Here is a 17258-nt window from a genome sequence, read left to right on the forward strand (position 1 = left end):
TCAGCACTGCCTGGCGGGACGCCGGCCACGGCGCTGGAGCCCACGTCTGAGACGTGAGCCTCAGTTGTGTGGAAAGTTCTGCTGAGAACAGGGAGACACGTAGAAGGAGGTGGGGACAGCAGGGAGGAGGTCATCGCCGGGACGCGCTGTAAAGTCCCGCAGCACCGATGCCGGCAGAATGAGGGCAGCGGGATGACAAAGCACACAAAGAAGGAGGTCTCGAGCGCGCTTTCTCCTCGTCGCGCAAATGGAAGCAGTATCCGAGGAGTCTGTTTCACGCCGAAAGAATTGGGTCAGACTGAGACCCGGATTATGTCTTGGAAGGGTTTTCCTCTCCTTACTGCACGCTTAAACCCCATCGTCTGAAAAGCCTGCCGCGGCCCCTAATCCCCCACAGGTAGGGGTTTAGGTTCTTGTCCACTTTAAAGATTAGGGTGGCCCGAGCGTGCAGTGGGTCGGTGGGGGTGCGGGAAGGAGGATTACCCCGCCGGGCGCGGCAGATGCCAGCCACAAGCCCGCAGCTGGGACAGCAGCACCCGGCCGACAGTGAGGCCGCAGCATGTGCACGTGGCCTCGGGGCTGGGTGCCCCCTGGCTGCCCTGGGAGACACTGGGAGCCCGGGGCAGGTGGCGGGGTGCGGCTTCGGGCCTGCTCTGAGCGACACGAGCAGGACTGCTGAGGCTGACGGCCCACGAGGCCTCTCCGGGCGGGTCCGGCTTCCCGGACGTCAGGACCGCACCGGCCACAGAGAGGCGGCTCGTGAGGGCTGCCGTTAAGATGGGCTCAGCCTCCAAAACCGTGTCTTCTTTTTTTCCAGTTATTTTGCTGGATTTCTTTCAGTGCTGACATTTAATCTGCTTTAATCTCACAGCCTCTTGTTCGCACGCCCAGTCCCCTGTGTTGGTGTCTGGACAGGACTCTGGTCCAGGCCTGTGCTGCTCCCCTCTGCCGTCCTCAGGGTTCCTCCTTTCAGCGCACTGCAGGCTGCGTCGTCCTGCTCTTGGGGACATTGCTTTCTGCAGACGTCGTGCCCCTCGCTCCCAGGGCCTTTACTCGGCACCCGTTGTCCTCCTGTTAGGGTCTGTGTTTACAGCCGGTGATGAAAACCGTCTGTGTGGCTGGTAGATGCTGGAGGGTTTCCTCACACGGAGGGGCTTGGCCTCTTTGAAAGAGTGCAGACCTTCACCAGCCTGCCACCCCGTCGCTCCCAGAGGGAGCCCCAGCAGCTGACCAGCCCGTGACCGTCGCTGCCCCTTTCGTGGAAGATCCGCCACAGGGCGGGGCTGGCAGCAAGCCCGGAGGCCCCTCCTAAGGCCTGGTTCGTACTCGGGCTTGTGCTCCGCAAGGATCCCCAAGCAGAGCAACTGCAGTTCCGAGTGAGCGGCTGCCACGCCCGGCACGAGCCTCGGGGTCGCATGTAGGGCGGGGAAAGTCGCACGTGGGGCTCAAGCCTGGGGCGAGCCCGGACCTGTGGGCGTGGGGTAGGGGCTCCTGGCAGACCTGATAGCTCCAGGCCTCTGGCTCGTTCTCCTGAGGGCCAGCGCATGTCCTGGAGTGGCTCTGGCAGCTGGACACAGGCGGCCCTCTGCTCTTGGGTTGCGCGCATCTGGCGCGGTGTTGGTGGGCGTCTGGGAAGGAGCCGTTTCTTCCCATGTCCGTGCGAGGACCCAGGGGGCTGGCCCGCGGCCTGTATCAGGCACTCAGCTCGTCCCTGGCTCCCCCGATGCCACCCCAGGCCCTGCGGTTCTGGTGGAAATAGTCCGACATGCTTTGGTCCCTCCGCAGGGTTTGAAGACGACCCCCAGGCAGTGCTGCAGGCCATCAGGAGGTACGTTCACGTCTTCTTCGGGTGTAAGGAATGCGGTGAGCATTTTGAGGAAATGGCTAAAGAATCGATGGATTCCGTGAAAACCCCGGACCAGGCAATCCTCTGGCTTTGGAAGAAGCATAACGTGGTCAACAGCCGCTTGGCAGGTGAGCGGAAGCCACTCCGCGTGGCCTGCGCCTGGGTGCGGAGCCCGAGCTGTGGGTGGCGGGGATGGCACCTGAGCTGCGCCACCGCCCTGCCTGCCCGCCACGTGCCAGCCTGCCTGCCCGCGGGGCTCACGGCCGGGTTGTCTGCCCTGACCAGATGTCAGCTTCCTGGTGACATTGGCCAGGGAGCTGCCAGAGACAACAGCCATTCCCGGCTGCCAGTCCCCGGCGTTCCAGATTGTTCTCTCACTGCAGGGCTCCCGGGCCGTGTGGAAACGGAAACGTCTGTCCCCCTCGGTAGCCCGCTAGGCCCCTGAGTAAATTCGACAGTGGAAGACTTGGAATATAATTAATTTTCAGTAAGGAAAATTTTAGCGTCGTTAAAACCTGCTCTCAGACCGTAGACCAAACTCCTCAGGGTGGTTTTGTTTAAAAAAAACTAGGGCGCGTGTATTTTCTCAGAGTTAAGTAATTCAAACTGTTCCTAAATCAATGGTAGATTAAAATTAGGCTTAAAAATAATCCACTGAGAAATAAATCTTACTAGAGATGAATAGAAAATGCCACTAAACTATTGGTTTTTACTTAATCCACCGTATCATAAAAACATCTTACAGCTAAAGCACTAAAGAGAATTGGTTTTCCTTTGGACTCGGAGCTGACCGCCGCGGCTCCAGTCACGTGGCCGCGGCCGCTCGCGTTGGCGGCTTTGTCCTTCGCCTTCGGCTGCAGGTGAAGGCACTTCCGCTGTGGCCCTGGTACAGACGGCTCCACGGCCAGGGCGTCAGTCTGCCCGCCCTCTCAGGGGCCGCGTGGTGACCCCGTCCCGGCAGCGCTCAGCCCCAGAGCAGCCGGCGAGACTCCAGCCAGGCTGCCGTGTCCGGGCGCCACCTTGTGCCCCACGAGATGCTGCGCCAGAAAGGCGCCTTAGACTCTGCGCGTCCCCCCAGCCCCCTCGGTCCCGCCTCTGGCCTCGGGGTTGAGGTCCATGCAGTGCTGCGCCGGACACACTCTGGCATCTCCTCCCGTCTCGGGGTGTGAATCCAAACCCCCCCGCTGGACGCAGACCCCAAAGGGGCGCGCCCAGGCCCTGAGTGGTGTGCGTTGCCCTCCAGCTTCTGCCCAGCCACGGCCCGTCGTGCGCACGGCGAGCGGGCCGGAGGAGAGCGCCTCTGCCGAGTCAGGAGGCCCACAGACTGACCGATGCCCTTTACGTGTGCTTCCGGAAGCACTCTGAGGTGGCGAGGCAGCCCCAAGTCGGGTCAGCGAGTTCCAGGAGCCCGGAGAGCCACGGGCCACGCTTGCTGTCAGCAGGGCCTGTGGGAGCCGGGGGTCCGGGGCTGTCACAGCCTCGCAAGTGGAAGAGAAACAGGAGTTTGGAAGTGCAGCTGCGAGTGCGGGGGCTTCGTGGCTCTGCCTCGAGGGCTTGCCCCCCAGTCGTTGGCTGACAGCCCAGGCAGCGCTCTTCCCACGGGTGTTGAACGAGGGAGCGAGGGAGGGCGTGGGAGAGGGTCCCCTCGGCCCGTCCGCATGCTGAGGGAGCACCTTGAGGGAAGGGAGGACAGCGGAGGTGGGGGCCGCTCGAGCAGGGCTGCGAGGTCAAGGGCGTGGAGCTGGGAACTTGCCAGCCCGCTTGGGTGTTTGGGGCGGGGTCTGGCCAGGTGAGTGGTGGTGCCTGAGTGTGGACGGCTCCCTGTGCCGTGGGCCGGGAATCCACCAGAGGGCGTGAGGGAGGACGCGCGGTGCTGTGCCGGCAGCCGTGCAGGGAGGGCGCGTGGGAGGGGAGCGTCGTGTGGACCCCACTGGACGGTGGCAGTGGAGGCCGTGGAGGGAGAGGGCGGTAGTGGGCAGGCAGGAGGCACGGGGGCCACGGCGCCGGGGTGGGCGGTCAGGTGGCCGGGAGGCCTCTTCACAGTGGCCCTTCCTCCTCACAGGCCACCCGAGTGAGGACCCGAAGTTCCCAAAGGTTCCGTGGCCCACTCCGGACCTCTGCCCGGCCTGCCACGAGGAGATCAAGGGCCTGACCAGCTGGAACGAAGACCAGGTGCTCTTGTTCTTGAAGCGGCACTACGGCAGCGACAACCTCGAGGACAAGTACTCCTCGGACTTGGGAGACGCCGGTGAAGGCGCCCCGGCCACGGGCGCGGAGCGGGCGGGGGGCCACGCTTCCCCAGGGCAGCCGCCCGCAGACCAAGGTGCCGAGAGTCTCCGTCCTCCCGGCGTGCTGCCCCCCAGGCCTCGCCTGTCAGAGAGGTCGCAGCAGGCGCTGGACGTGAAGCTCGGGAGTCTGAGCGGGGCCGAGGGCCGCCGGGGGGTGGGGGCGGGGGCGGCCTTCCTGGGGACGGGCTTCTCCAGCCTGGACATGAGCCTGTGTGTCGTGCTCTACGTGGCCTCGTCCTTGTTCCTCATGTTCATGTACTTCTTCTTCCGGGTGCGGTCCAAGCGGTGGAAGGTCAAGCACCACCACCCATCCGTGTAGGACGCGGCGAGACCGCGGAACCGCCTTCAGAAAGCCTGCAGCTTTAATCTTCAGATCAGGGATTCGGTCAACACGTCGGGCCTGGTGTTGCCTCCATGGCGCCCTCCATTCCCCCACGTGCTCTCCCTGCAGGGGACGCACCCGGCACGTGGCGAGACTGTTTGCACTCCTGGGGCCCTCAGGTGGCGCCTTGCACAGATCCTGGAGCGGAAAGCCTTGTCTGCTCTTACTCTTCCAGGTCTGAAAAAGAAGTGGGGAGGCCAGGCCCCACGAACAGAGCTTTGCCGCCCGCTTTCAGCTCGAGTTGCTAGACTGCAAGGCCTCGCTCTGGGATCTGGAGAAAACGCACTCTCTTCCCTCCCCCGCTGGGGCCTCCGGACGCCTCGCCTTCCCGCTGCTCCTCGAAGCCAGTGACCTCAGTGGTTCACTCGTGTTTGTGCTTTTCAGCCGCTCGGTTGTTTCTGCTTGAGGCAAGAGAACGTCTCCGGGCGCCAAGGCGGCTCCGGACCGGGGAAGGGAAGCCCCTTAGTCAGTCGTCCCGGGCTCTGCAGACGTGGAGATGAGAGTGTGGAGGGGAAGGGGGGCCGGTGGGTTTGCGGGGCAGGGTGGTGCCCCTCTAGTCTCCAGGGGCATCGTCTGTGCTTGTTAATCTGGTGACCAGAGGCCGTAAGCGAATCCCAGTCTGTGTCCACTGTGGGAGGGGAGGGCCTTTGGGGAGGGGGCTGCCTTCAGGATCTCTGAAGAGATCCTGTGTCGTCATCCTCCAGCACCTGCCAGTCCCCGTGAGAACCTAGGGCTCGGTGTGAGGGAGCCGGTGGCGCCCGGGGCAGACTGTGGTCTGGGCCAAGCTTCATTTGCCTGGGGCTGTTTCACCATGGGTCCTGGTGCAGGGCCCCAGTGCCCCAGGCTTCGATGATTAATTTGCTAACATTGAATGGTTTTAACACATTATTTGTAAAACCCAAAACATTTGGAAGTAAATTTGCCTCTGAAAATGTAAACAAAGAAACAGAACAAACTATGGCAGGGAACATTTCCTTTGAGATCCTTTGTGGCTTTGTTGGTTTGTCTCACGGGCTCAGATGTATCCATGTGCGCGCGCGTGCGCGTGTGTATGTGTCTGTGTGTGTGATGGTTGTAACAGTGTTTCGTACTCTGCCTGTTCCACGCTCCAGTTGTGTGTTTACTAAGTACCGTTGACCATGTGACCATGTAACGCTGATGTGACCGTTGCAGCTTAGGGAGAATAGGGGGCTGATTGCTTGAACAACTCGCATGAGCTTCCTGGTCACCTTCAGTGGGAGGCGCGGTCACCTTCAGTGGGAGGCATGGTCTGGAGGCCTCCCGGCAGGAACCTGCTCCCCAGCCGCCGCTCCCTCTGCACTTCTCTGCCGTGAGAGGTTTCGTCTTGTTTGACACTTTTTTAACCCCTGGGAGCGTTTGTGTTTTAAAAGCCAGGAGCTTGTCTTCGTGGCTAAGTTGTGTGCCTGGGTTACTGAAGACACCTGTCGTTTCTTTGCAACTTGAAAAACGGGCAGATTTACAGAGAACCGAAAGGGAAATACTTGGAACCGTTAATTAAACTGCCTTTTGGTTTGTATTGAACGTCTTTTTCTCCCCTAAAGGCAGTTTCTTTCGACAGTGGGAACTGGGTGGTTTTGCAAGTGTCCCGTCTTATGTACTTTACAGAACCTAGCTGAAGGGCGACGCTGGCTTCCGCGTTTGTAATAATACTGCAGCTTGAGGGGCAGTAGGTCAGGGAGAGGACATGCCAAGGTGGCCCACGGGCGCTGTGTCCCGTCGCTGATCAGAACTGGACGCTCCCTCTAGGCAAGGGTTAAGTTCTGTTTTCTAAAGTTGTAAGTATTGAGACTAATGAATATAATAGTTCGGTAATTTAAATGTATATTTATTTTTAATGGAAGGATTTTGATTAAAAAGAAGCTAATGGACATGGAAATGTCGGTGAAATTTCTTACCTGCAAGGAAAATGAACATTTTGTATTTAAGTAAACTATTACGTGCACATTTTAAGAATAAAGAAATCCGATGTTTGAAAAAACTGTAATTCTTTTGAAGTGAGAACTAGCTCTGCAAGGGATGCAGTGTCGGGCGGGAGTGTCAGGCGAAGCCTCCTCTCCCTTCTCGGGTGTGTGGACAGGACGTCTGAAATCCCAGAATTTCTTGTATTGAACCAGAGGCTTTTTGGAAGATGGCCCAAGGGTCAGGTGGAAGGTGAAAGATGAGAAATCGATGATGAATGATAGATGGTCTTCTTGGAGCTGAGCTAGACCGAGTGGGCTCAGGACAGCGCCCTTCCTCCCACGAGAGGGGAGACGGGATGGTGACTGCGATGGGTGTAAATCCTACTCACAAGGCACCAGAGAGGCCCCCCACCCAGGTGAGGGAGCTGCCAGACCTCGGCCTTCCCTGCGCACCACTCTCCTGGGCCGCCCCACTCCTGCCAGGCCTGAATGCCCAGCCTCGCAGTCGGCCACCAGGTTTGCCTCATGCCCACGGCTTTGCCCCAACACCTGTTTGCTGCCTCCGGTTCTGGACTGTTAAGTTATTTTATTTATTTATTTATTTTTGGTTGCATTGGGTCTTCGTTGCTGCACGTGGGCTTTCTCTAGTTGTGGCGAGCGGGGGCTTCTCTTGTTGCGGAGCACAGGCTCTAGGCTCACGGGCTTCAGTAGTTGTGGCTTGAGGGCTCCGGAGCACAGGCTCAGTAGTTGTGGTGCACGGGCTCAGTAGTTGTGGCTCGCGGGCTCTAGAGCGCAGGCTCAGTAGTTGTGGCGCACGGGCTCAGTTGCTCCGCGGCACGTGGGATCTTCCCGGACCAGGGCTCGAACCCGTGTCCCCTGCATCGGCAGGCGGATTCCTAACCGCTGCGCCGCCAGGGAAGCCCCTGTGAACTACTTTGATTTCTTCTCCCGCCTCCCCCGCCTTGCTTTGGTCGAGTGCGGCTTCAGGGGCGTTCTCTTGACTGCAGTTTCTGTGAATTCACCTCCCAGCCGGTCTGTGCCCCCGTCCGGAAAGGGCACAGGCAGCCGCTGGCACTGAGTGACCGGCGGGCACCCTGCCCCCCAGCCCGGTCTGTGTGGTGCCGGTGTAGGCTTACCATCGGGTAACCCCTGTCACCCAGGGTCTTGGCGCTCACGCCTCTTGGGTCCTTCTGTCTGAGTAGCTTCTGTTGGGGGCGCCCCAGCTGCCCTTCCTCCCGCTGCCCTGGGGGAGTGGAAGGGGGCTGTGGCCGGAGACCCGGGGGCATTGCGTGTTGGGGAGGTCGGGCGTGCAGAAAGTTCCTCCCGCCTAAAGCAACCGTTGAACGGGGCAGCACCTGGAGCTAGAGCCTCAGTAGGAGCCTGTCTGGAGGCCGATGGGGCTGGAGAACCCTCGGCCCGGACGCTGCCTTCCAGGAGGCCGGGAGCAGGAAAGAGCAGGAACGGCAGGGTGGAGCACCCGCTTGGGGCGAATCCCCAGCCCTCGGGCCGGCCTGGAGCTCAGGGCGCAGCCAGCTGCCGCTGCCGCCCAGGCCTGGCGGCGGAGGGGATGGGGACGCGGCGGGGCGGGCCGAGGGACCGGGGACCTGGGAAGGGGGGCGGCGGGCGGGGGCGGGGGGCGGCTGCGCGCCTCCTTCAGCACCGCGGACAGCGCCCGGCCCAGAGGCTCCTGCGTCTGGCCGCTCTGCGCGCACAGGGACGCGGGGAGGGCCAAACCCTCCCGGCGGGGGCGGGGGTCGCAGAGGAGGAGGAAGGAGCGCTGACCCGCACCACTTGGGCCCGGCCTGGCCCCGCGGCCACGATGCTGCTGGAAACGGATCTCGAGGGCGACCGAGATCGGCCCGGGCCCCCCGCAGCCGCCGCTCTCTGCACCTTCAGCGGGACTAGGGGTAAGAGCCCCGCCTGCCCGCAGCCTCCAACCTGGGCAGGAAGACCCGGCGGGGAAAAACAGCAGGGTCGGCAGAGGCAAACAGAGGGACGGCAGGAAGGAATGGGTGCAGCACACCAAGGGCAGGGAGAGAAAGAGTCTGGGGAGACCTCTGGCAGGACATGAGACGGGAACCGGGGTGAGGGGACGGGAGGCTGGCAGAGCCCTGAGTGGGCAGAGGGCCTGGAGCTCCCTGCGATGGTTCGGGAAGACTGGACCTGCGCTCTAGTGTCCGTGGCTTTTTGCGGAGAGCCCCAAGAACAGAAGGGACCTCATAGGCATTTCTAGTGGGGAGGGGATGGGCAGAGAAAGGGCCGCCGAGTAGATCCAGAGACCCCACGCGTCTCGGCTCCCACACACAGCCCAGCCCGGGCCTCGCCAGCCGGCCCAACCGCGCGGCACCGAGACCCCGAGGTCGGCCCACTGCCTAAACCGCCTCCCCAAGGGCCATTCGATCGCAAGGACGTTGGGAAATAATGGAGGCATTGTTGGCCAGCCGGCCAGATGCCGAGCGCATGGGCCCGCCCGCCCCTTCCCCAGTCGGACCACACATGGCTCCTCTCAGGCAGGCCTCTGCAGCAGCTGACACTCAACGGCCGGCACCCCAGCGCACCCAGCACCCGCTCAGCTCCCCAGATTGCACGCTGCTTCTCTGTCCCGGGGAGCAAATGCAGCACAGAGTGAAGGGGCAGGCGCTGGCGGCATGGGGCTTTGCTCAGACGGAGACATGGGGTCTGCTCAGAGCTAAGAGGAGCTGTGCTTTTCCTGCCCAGGTCCTTCCAGGCCGGCCTCCAAATTAAAGTGTGCAGACCGGGCCACTGGAGGCCAGGCGGAGGCAGGGTGAGATGGGGCATTACTGCGGGACTCCCAGGTGGAGCTTCTTGGAGGGTGGCGTCCACCTCTAGTCCCCCAGGGCTTCCTGGGGTCCCTGCCCTCGCCATGCCCTGCGCTGCCAGGGGCCCACCCTGCTGTGTGCTGACTGTGGGTGACTGCAGGGGGTGGCCTGGCCTGTGGCCAGGTGCTGGATGCCCTCTGGGGTAGGTGCGTCTCTACCTGCAAGGATGGTGCGTTCCCGCAAGCTCACCTGTTTGGACTGGGGGCAGGGTGTGGGAAAATCGGGCATGGGGGCTTTCTCCTGTGCTGGCAGGGGTGCTGGCGGGTGGAGGGACGTGAGAGTGGATCCCGGCTTTCCCAGCTCCATCCCTCCTGACCTGGAGTCTTGGCTTCATCCTGGAGTCTGAGCCGAGGACACCGGGTTTCCCTCCGGAGACTCACCCTGCTTCCCTGCGCCCACTGTGGGCTGCAGTTCCAAGGGTGGGGCCCGGAAGCTGCTCAGAGCGGGAAGGTTGGGTCCAGCTCCTGGTGGCTTCGCTGTGAGCCCTTTGGACGCCACACTCACCCTCCCTGGGTGTTGGGTCGCGCTCACGCGACCAGACATTGTGACCAAGCCTCCCAGCTCGTACGTAGCCTCTCACGTCCGAGCCTCAGCGGCGGTAGGACCCGGCTCCCTCCCTGACCCCCAGCCTGCCCGCGGGCTTTCACGCCCGAGCCCCAGGCCTCAGCCCTGAGCCGGCGCCGGGGCAGGAAGCTGCCGGGCTCGGGCAGCTCCGGCCCGGCTCCTCCCCTGAGCGTCCCCACCCTCGGGCCGGGCACTCGGGGTGGCGTCTGGGCACAGCAGTTCTCCGCGCAAAGGCGCGCGGAGTCCGCGGCCGCCACCGGCGCGTCTCGGCGACCCCGGCCCCGCCCCGCGCCGCGGCCCCGCCCCCCGCCGCTCCGCCTCCCCGCGGCCCGAGCCTCCGGGCCCCTGGGCGGCCCGCGGGCGCAGCGCCCAGCAGCGCCGGGAGTCGTTCAGACGCCGGCCCGGGGCCTTTGAGGCCGTGGTCTCGCCGGGCCCCTGCAAAGTTCAGGGCCGGAGAGCCGCGGCGCCGGGCGGCGGGAACCCATGGAGGCGCGCGGGGAGCTGGTCCCGGGCCGGGAGTCGGCGGGCGGCGACCTGCTGCTGGCGCTGCTGGCGCGGAGGGAAGACCTGCGCCGAGGTGGGTGCCCGGGCCGAGCGGCTGCACCCGGGAGGGCGGACCCCGTGGAGACCCAGAGGTCCTCGCTCCCTTCCCGGCCTGGCCACGGAGGCGGCGGGAGCCGGGGAACGCCGGCAGGAGTAGGTGCTAGGTCCCCAGCACAGCACGACCCAGCAGCGAGGCTGCCTTTGGGCCCCTGGAGCTGTGTTGTCGGGTGTTTGGTCGTGGTGCCCAGGCTGGGGAGGGAGGCGGGCCTCCGGGTCCCAGGACCGGTTCAGGAAATACTCGCCCTAATCGGGAGATCGCACAGAGAACAACCGTGAGACCCAGTGACGACGGCGCAGGAGGATCTGCAGCAAGGCTGCCTGCACCCAGACCCTACACACTTTCCAGGGGAAGAGAGTCAAATGCAAGGGCCCGCGTGGAGCTGGACCCCGGCCGTAGGACACCCCTAGCTGGGGTCTAGGGGTCTGCACTCACACGCACCTGCTCTGTTGGCCCACTCGGGGCTGGTCCTCCTACAGGAAGGCCCCCAACTTCCCGGTGGCACCAGTCTCGCCCCCAGCGCCTTGGCTTCCTGTGAACTGGGATGGTTCTCCGCGGGCTTCCAAGCAGGCGGGACCCGCAGGATGGAGATGGAGGTGGCCCTGGAGGGGCGGGGAACAGCAGGGATGGAGCAGGTGGGAAAGGGGTTGCATCCAGGCTGCGGGGTCTCATCCGCCTCCTACTTACTTATTTATTTATTTTCCGAAGGTTCCTGGGAGGGGTGGCCACAGGGGCTGGGAGGAAGGGGCGGGAGGGCGGAGAGAGAGGAAGGGAGGGGTGCGGGCTCTGGGCGAAACGGCTCAGGAGAGCCGGCGGGGATCGGCGGGCGGGCGCAAGGCTCTGCTGGGCCTCGCCAGCGCGGACGGTAGGAGACCCCGCCAAGTCCGGAGTCGCCATGCAACGTAAGGCCCGGGTCGCCAGGGCTTCGCGAGAGTGCGAGGGGCGCGGCGGGAGCGGCTTTTGCCCGACGCGGGCTCCGCGGGTAACACGGCCGGGGCGCTGTCCGGGCCGCGGTGCTGAATCCGCGCTGCGCGGGCCTGTCCAGCCACCAGCTCTGTGCCGGGTGTCCTGGCCGCCCTGCCACCGCCGCCCGGGGTTGGGGGGTCAGGGAAGGCGGCAGATCCCCAGGCTCCACACCCAGGGCTACGGTTTTGCCCGACGCGGGACCCCGTCCTTCGTGGTTTCCTGGGGCTGAGGGAGGTCCCTCTCCGGCCCTCTCGCCGCTGCCAGGCCAGCCTGGGGCCGGAGGAGTCCGCCGCCAGTGAGGTGAGCGTGGTGCGGTGGTGCTATATTTTTGTATGTTCCAGTTCCTGCTCGTGGCTCTCTTCCCTCCAGAGACCTTTTCTAATGTAACAGGGAGTCCTCACCCCCTGAGCACCCTGCAAAGCCCCTCGTGGCCCTGTGGCTCCCTGCGTTTCCCCAGCCTGGTTCCCCTGGAGGCCTGCAGGCCCAGGGGAGCGGAAGCCAAGTGTCTCTGTGGGCGGGCAAACTGCCTACTGTGAGCTCAGGCGTCCACGTCTGAGCATGAGGACAGAGGGTCCATGTGTCCAGTCCACTCACAAGTCCCCTCACAGCCGCCCAGAGACAGGGAGGGCAGCAGTGTTTACTCTGGTGGCCTGCAGACAGGGCCCCGGGCCAGGCAGCCACCCCTGCAGGGACCCCCGAGCCGCCATGATGCTTAACTGTGCAAGTGATGAGGGCAGCTGGGTGGCGGATGCCCCACGACCCACACGTGCCTGGCCTCCAGTGATGGTAAGGACCCGTTTTCCAGCCCAGCCTCTAAGAGAGCCCCTGGGGCGGGGGTTTCATTTGAGCTCAACGTGCGTCCTTCATGAACTGGAAACATTTTGCAGTTGAAGGTATCTGGCCTAATGGGATGGCCTGGGCACCTTCCTGCTCATGGGCATGTTTCTAAACCTAGTTTCAGTGGTCGTGAATTTCAACTGTGCGCCGGGCTGTGGACTTCAGAGTCAGGCACTGCCTGAACTTGGGGAGCGAGGCAGCCGCTCACGCTGGCCGGGGAAGAGGGTGTGCGGGGAAGGGGGTCTCCTGGCAGCCCCGGTCCCGGGAGCTGGGGGGGAGGTGAGGCCTCTCCCTCTCTGTGTGGTGCCCATGACCGCTGGAGGCTCCTCTGCCTGCAGAGATCCCACTGTGTGCTGGCTGCGACCAGCACATCCTGGACCGCTTCATCCTCAAGGCTCTGGACCGCCACTGGCATAGCAGGTGCCTCCAGTGCAGCGACTGCCACACGCCGCTGGCCGAGCGCTGCTTCAGCCGCGGGGAGAGTGTCTACTGCAAGGACGACTTCTTCAAGTGAGCCCGGCTGCCGCCTGGGAGGGAAGGGCTGGCTGCAGGCTGCCCACTGGAAAGGAGGCCGAGAGCGGGCCACCCTGAGGGACTCCCCGGGCCCCCACAATAACCAAGTCTGGAGCCCCGAAAGCCCCCATCCCCAAACCCCTCCTCTTCCCCAGGCAGGGCACTCTGGGGCCTCTCCGATGGCAGCTGGGCTAGCACATTAGCAATTTTTTAAAGTAATTAATTTTGTGAATCATTGAAGCAGTCGTTAAGAAGGTAACCGCAAGTTTGTAGCGCTCTATTGGACCGACTCCCTCTTCATCTTGATCTTGTTTTTGTCCTTCATGCTGGGGATGGGGCGCCTACCAGGATTCACATTCCCCTTCCAGCACAGAGGACCGCCGTGCTCCCCGGGGCCTCCGGATCCCCTTCTCGGTAGTCTGTGCGGCTCTGCTGGAGCTGCCGGGCAGGCGACCAGGGGCAGGGCCCGGGGGTGAGCCTCCCTCCAGAAAGCGCCCTGCGCGGAGGCGCCGCGTTAGCTGCTCTCCTGTCCGCCCGCCGCGCTGAGCCGCGCCCTGTGCGTCCCGCAGGCGCTTCGGGACCAAGTGCGCCGCGTGCCAGCTGGGCATCCCGCCCACGCAGGTGGTGCGCCGCGCCCGGGACTTCGTGTACCACCTGCACTGCTTCGCCTGCGCCGTGTGCAAGCGGCAGCTGGCCACGGGAGACGAGTTCTACCTCATGGAGGACAGCCGGCTCGTGTGCAAGGCAGACTACGAGACCGCCAAGCAGCGAGGTCAGTGCGGGGGGCGATGGTCCCCGGGATTGGCCTGGGCAGGGCCCACCCTCCCCTTTCCTCGCCTGCAGAATGGGGCTAAGGCCAGTCCGGATCGGGCGCGGAGGGGTCCTTCCCCTCCAGGGTGCTTTGCGAAGCACTCACCACGGGGCGAGAAGTTAAGCGCCTTCCCACCCCCAGGCCCCGGAGCTGGAGTTGGCGGGAACAAGTGTCAGACCCGCTCCGGGGAAGCCGGGGTCTGGGGTCTTAGTGGCCGCCGCCCTTGGGAGCGCAGGGCTGTTGGTCTGAATTATGTGGATTAACTTTCCGCGTCTGAGTTATCTTCCTAAATCCTTGACCGTGAAGATCCGGCCCTACCCGCACCCTTGGAACAAAGAGGAACCCGGGGGGGGGGTGGGGGGCACTTGTCAGCGAGGGGCCGAGGCTGGAGGCGCCTGCGCCCCGATCCAGGGCCGCGGGGTCCCTAAAGAAGGCCGCCGCAGGGCCGCCCCTCGCAGGGCCCGGACGCCCCCCGCCGCGTTTTCTCCATCGCTCCCCGGCGCCCGCGTCCCGCGAAACCCGCTGGCCTCCGCGGCCGAGACGGGCTGTCGCAGCGGCGGCGGCGGCCTCAGTGGCCCCGACGTCCGCGCGCCTGGAGGGGGGTGGGACCAATGGGCAGCTGCAGGAGCAGGCCCAGGCTCACGGCTCCCCGCGGTGCAGAGGCCGAGGCCACGGCCAAACGGCCGCGCACGACCATCACGGCCAAGCAGCTGGAGACGCTGAAGAGCGCCTACAACACCTCTCCGAAGCCCGCGCGCCATGTGCGCGAGCAGCTCTCCTCTGAGACCGGCCTGGACATGCGCGTCGTGCAGGTCAGCGCCCGGCGCCCCCCGCCCGCCCTGCGAGCCGCTGGCCGACAAGGGCCGCCCCGGGTCCCAGGGCGCCGGCCACTCACCCGCCCCCGCCCCCAGGTGTGGTTCCAGAACCGCCGGGCCAAGGAAAAGAGGCTCAAGAAGGACGCGGGCAGGCAGCGCTGGGGCCAGTATTTCCGTAACATGAAGCGCGCCCGCGGCGGCTCGAAGTCGGACAAGGACAGCGTCCAGGAAGAGGGGCAGGACAGCGACGCCGAGGTCTCCTTCACCGGTATGGCGGGCGCGGGCGGCCAGCTCACCCGCGGCGCCCAGAGCGGCAGCCCCGAACGGGGAGGAGCATTGGGTTGATTGACCGTAGGGAGCCTGGAAATTTGAACGTCCTGGGTCCTGGCCTCTTTAGCGTCACCTATAAAGCACTCGTTTATAGACCCTGGTCCCCCATCCCCAAGCCCTGTGGTTTGGCCACTGAGGACCACTGCTGTTCCTCTGGAGGGGGACAGAACCCCTGTGACCCGAGGGCCTGTCCCTCTGCAGGCTTTGTCCTGGTGGGAGGGTGTGGACGGTGTCTTTGCCCCGCGGCACTTGCAATGATTTTTAGGAAGGTGGCAGCACAATTTGGGGGTGATGGAAAGTCCGAGCTGCTTGGAGTTGGGGGAGGGTCCTCTCCGGAACCCGATTATCTCCTCCCAAAGCAGGAAGACCCCCCCCCCCTTAATGTCCATCCTCAGAGAGTTTGTGCAAGAGACTCTGCCAGCATTTGTGACCTTAAGCTGCTCACCTAGCCTCTCTGGGACTTAACTTGTCTGCATAATTGGGCAACCTTGGGATCGTACTGGAGCCCCGGGCGCTGACTGGACTATTCCTGGCCCTGATCCCACCAGGGGAGCCCACCATTCCTTAGGCATCAGGTGGGATTGAGCTGAACAAGCTCAGGGGTGGAAGGGGTGAGAGACTTGGGCTGAGCTGTCGTGTGACGTGGGGCAGGTCACCCCTGCAGGGGGCACTGAGCGGGGCCAGAGGTGGCGGACGGTGGGCACCGAGCAGTGCCCTCTGCTTCCGCTGCAGATGAGCCAGCCATGGTCGAAATGGGCCCTGCCAACGGCCTCTACGGCAGCCTGGGAGAGCCTGCCCCAGCCTTGGGCCGGCCCTCGGGGGCCCCAGGCAGCTTCCCGCTGGAGCATGGAGGCCTGGCCGGCCCGGAGCAGTACCGAGAGCTGCGCCCCGGCAGCCCCTACGGCGTCCCCCCATCCCCTGCTGCCCTGCAGAGCCTCCCTGGCCCCCAGCCCCTCCTCTCCAGCTTGGTGTACCCGGATGCCGGCTTGGGGCTCCTGCCCTCGGGAGCCCCAGGGGGGCCCCCACCCATGAGGGTGCTGGCAGGGAACGGACCCAGCTCTGACCTCTCCACGGGGAGCAGCGGAGGCTACCCCGACTTCCCTGCCAGCCCCGCCTCCTGGCTGGACGAGGTGGACCACGCTCAGTTCTGACTGAGACCCTCGGCCCCACCGAGCACCGGACACGAGGGGTCTGGGCAGCAGCACGGCCCCTGGCTGGGGGTGGTCTGAGCTGAGCTCTCCTGTCCCCAAAGCCCTGGACCCCTGCAGGACGCAGTGCCACCGGCGGGGGACAGGATGAGGACTTAGGGAGGGCCCCCCCCCCCCCGCAGCCCCCTCCCCTAGGCAGAGGGACTCTCCAGGCTCCCGTCTGAGAAGCTCCTCCTGGGACAGGGGCCAGCCCACCTGGTGGCCACTCAGCAAGCCTTGTTTTGTAGGCAGATTTCTCCCTTCATCGACCAATTAACCGAGTGCTCGCTGCAGTTTCCAAACAGGAGCGCACACACACACACACACACACACACACACACACACACACACACACACACACACACACACACACACACACACACACACACACACACACACACACACACACCCAAGGCCAGGCCTTCACTCCGCTCTGGGGCCTCTGCCCCGACCAGCACAGCCCTCAGGCCGGAAGATGCTTTAATTTCTAAAATTAAAAAAAAAAAACATATTAATTGTGCTTTCATTTCCCAGGCTCCGTATGTCTGAGTTCTATAGCCCCCTGCCCCCCCCCACCTTTAGGTCAGAGATTGGCCTGTCTGGCCGCCACGCCTGTGCCCTTCCTGGTCCCTCTGGGGGCCTCCCAGCCACCAACCCCTACCTTCCCCAGGAAGCTCCTTACCCCTCTCCCCTGGGGCAACTGGCTCTAGATATTCCCGTACTTCCGGACTCCACTACCCTGGGGTGGGGGGAGATGGACTCCTTAAGCCCCTAAGGAGCTCCCTACCAGTCACAGCCGCCCCCAGGCCCTCAGCGTCCAGGCTAAGCCCAGGCCCCCGATTGCCGTTGCCAAACAGCCCCCAGTTCCCCCTCTCCACGGGCTCCAACTGCCAGAGGATTGGACGCCCCGCTGGAGAAGGCTGGAGCAGGGGCTCCGCGGAGCCTGCGCTGCCCTCCTCGACAGATGCTTTGCTGCCTGCCGCCTGCCATGGACACAAAGGCTGGCTGGGTGTGAATCCAAGTTATTCCTCAAGCCTGCATCCCAAGCTACCTGTTGGTTTTGTGACCGTCCCCTGTCTTTTATTTATTCTCTGACCATCGGTTCTTTCCCAGACTTCAATAAATTTGTCAGTAAGAGTCGTTGGAAAGCCCGTACCTTTCATGATGCTGGGGGGTGCAGGCGGAGGGGGTCATTGGGAGTGGGGGACTGCTCTTTGAAAGCTGGAAGCCCCATTGGAGTCGTTGTTGGCTCCTTGCCAGGGATGGTACCTGGTGTGAACTGGGGCCCCTTTGTCCCTGGATCTCAGCCAGGCTTCTGAGCACTGGAAGGAGATGTGAGAGAACAGACGGCCCAGC

The 17258-nt window shown here is 63.9% G+C and overlaps 2 protein-coding genes across 5 annotated transcripts in view; both read left to right on the top strand.

Annotated features, from left to right (window-relative positions):
- QSOX2 (quiescin sulfhydryl oxidase 2) overlaps positions 1-5745 on the top strand; it is a 28287-nt gene extending 22542 nt beyond the window's left edge. For both annotated transcript variants that reach the window (XM_060153773.1, XM_060153774.1), the window contains 2 exons: positions 1786-1974; positions 3909-5745. In XM_060153773.1, coding sequence (XP_060009756.1) covers positions 1786-1974; positions 3909-4453 — 734 coding nt within the window. In that variant the 3' untranslated portion in view covers positions 4454-5745. The remainder of the gene's footprint in view (positions 1-1785; positions 1975-3908) is intronic.
- Positions 5746-8257: 2512 nt separating this feature from the next.
- On the top strand, positions 8258-15866 carry LHX3 (LIM homeobox 3). Of its 3 annotated transcripts, none has more exons than XM_060153263.1 (6): positions 8258-8345; positions 12585-12756; positions 13329-13531; positions 14231-14382; positions 14482-14653; positions 15448-15866. In XM_060153263.1, the coding sequence occupies exons 1-6, from the start codon at positions 8258-8260 to the stop codon at positions 15864-15866; spliced, it is 1206 nt and encodes a 401-aa protein (XP_060009246.1). The 3 variants fall into 3 exon arrangements, with proteins under 3 accessions (XP_060009246.1, XP_060009245.1, XP_060009247.1); XM_060153262.1 differs by lacking the exon at positions 8258-8345 and adding an exon at positions 10326-10419; XM_060153264.1 differs by lacking the exon at positions 8258-8345 and adding an exon at positions 11339-11345.
- The last annotated feature ends 1392 nt before the right edge of the window (positions 15867-17258 follow it).

The sequence above is a fragment of the Lagenorhynchus albirostris genome, chromosome 7, assembly GCF_949774975.1.
Source record: "Lagenorhynchus albirostris chromosome 7, mLagAlb1.1, whole genome shotgun sequence".
NCBI classification, from domain to species: domain Eukaryota; kingdom Metazoa; phylum Chordata; class Mammalia; order Artiodactyla; family Delphinidae; genus Lagenorhynchus; species Lagenorhynchus albirostris.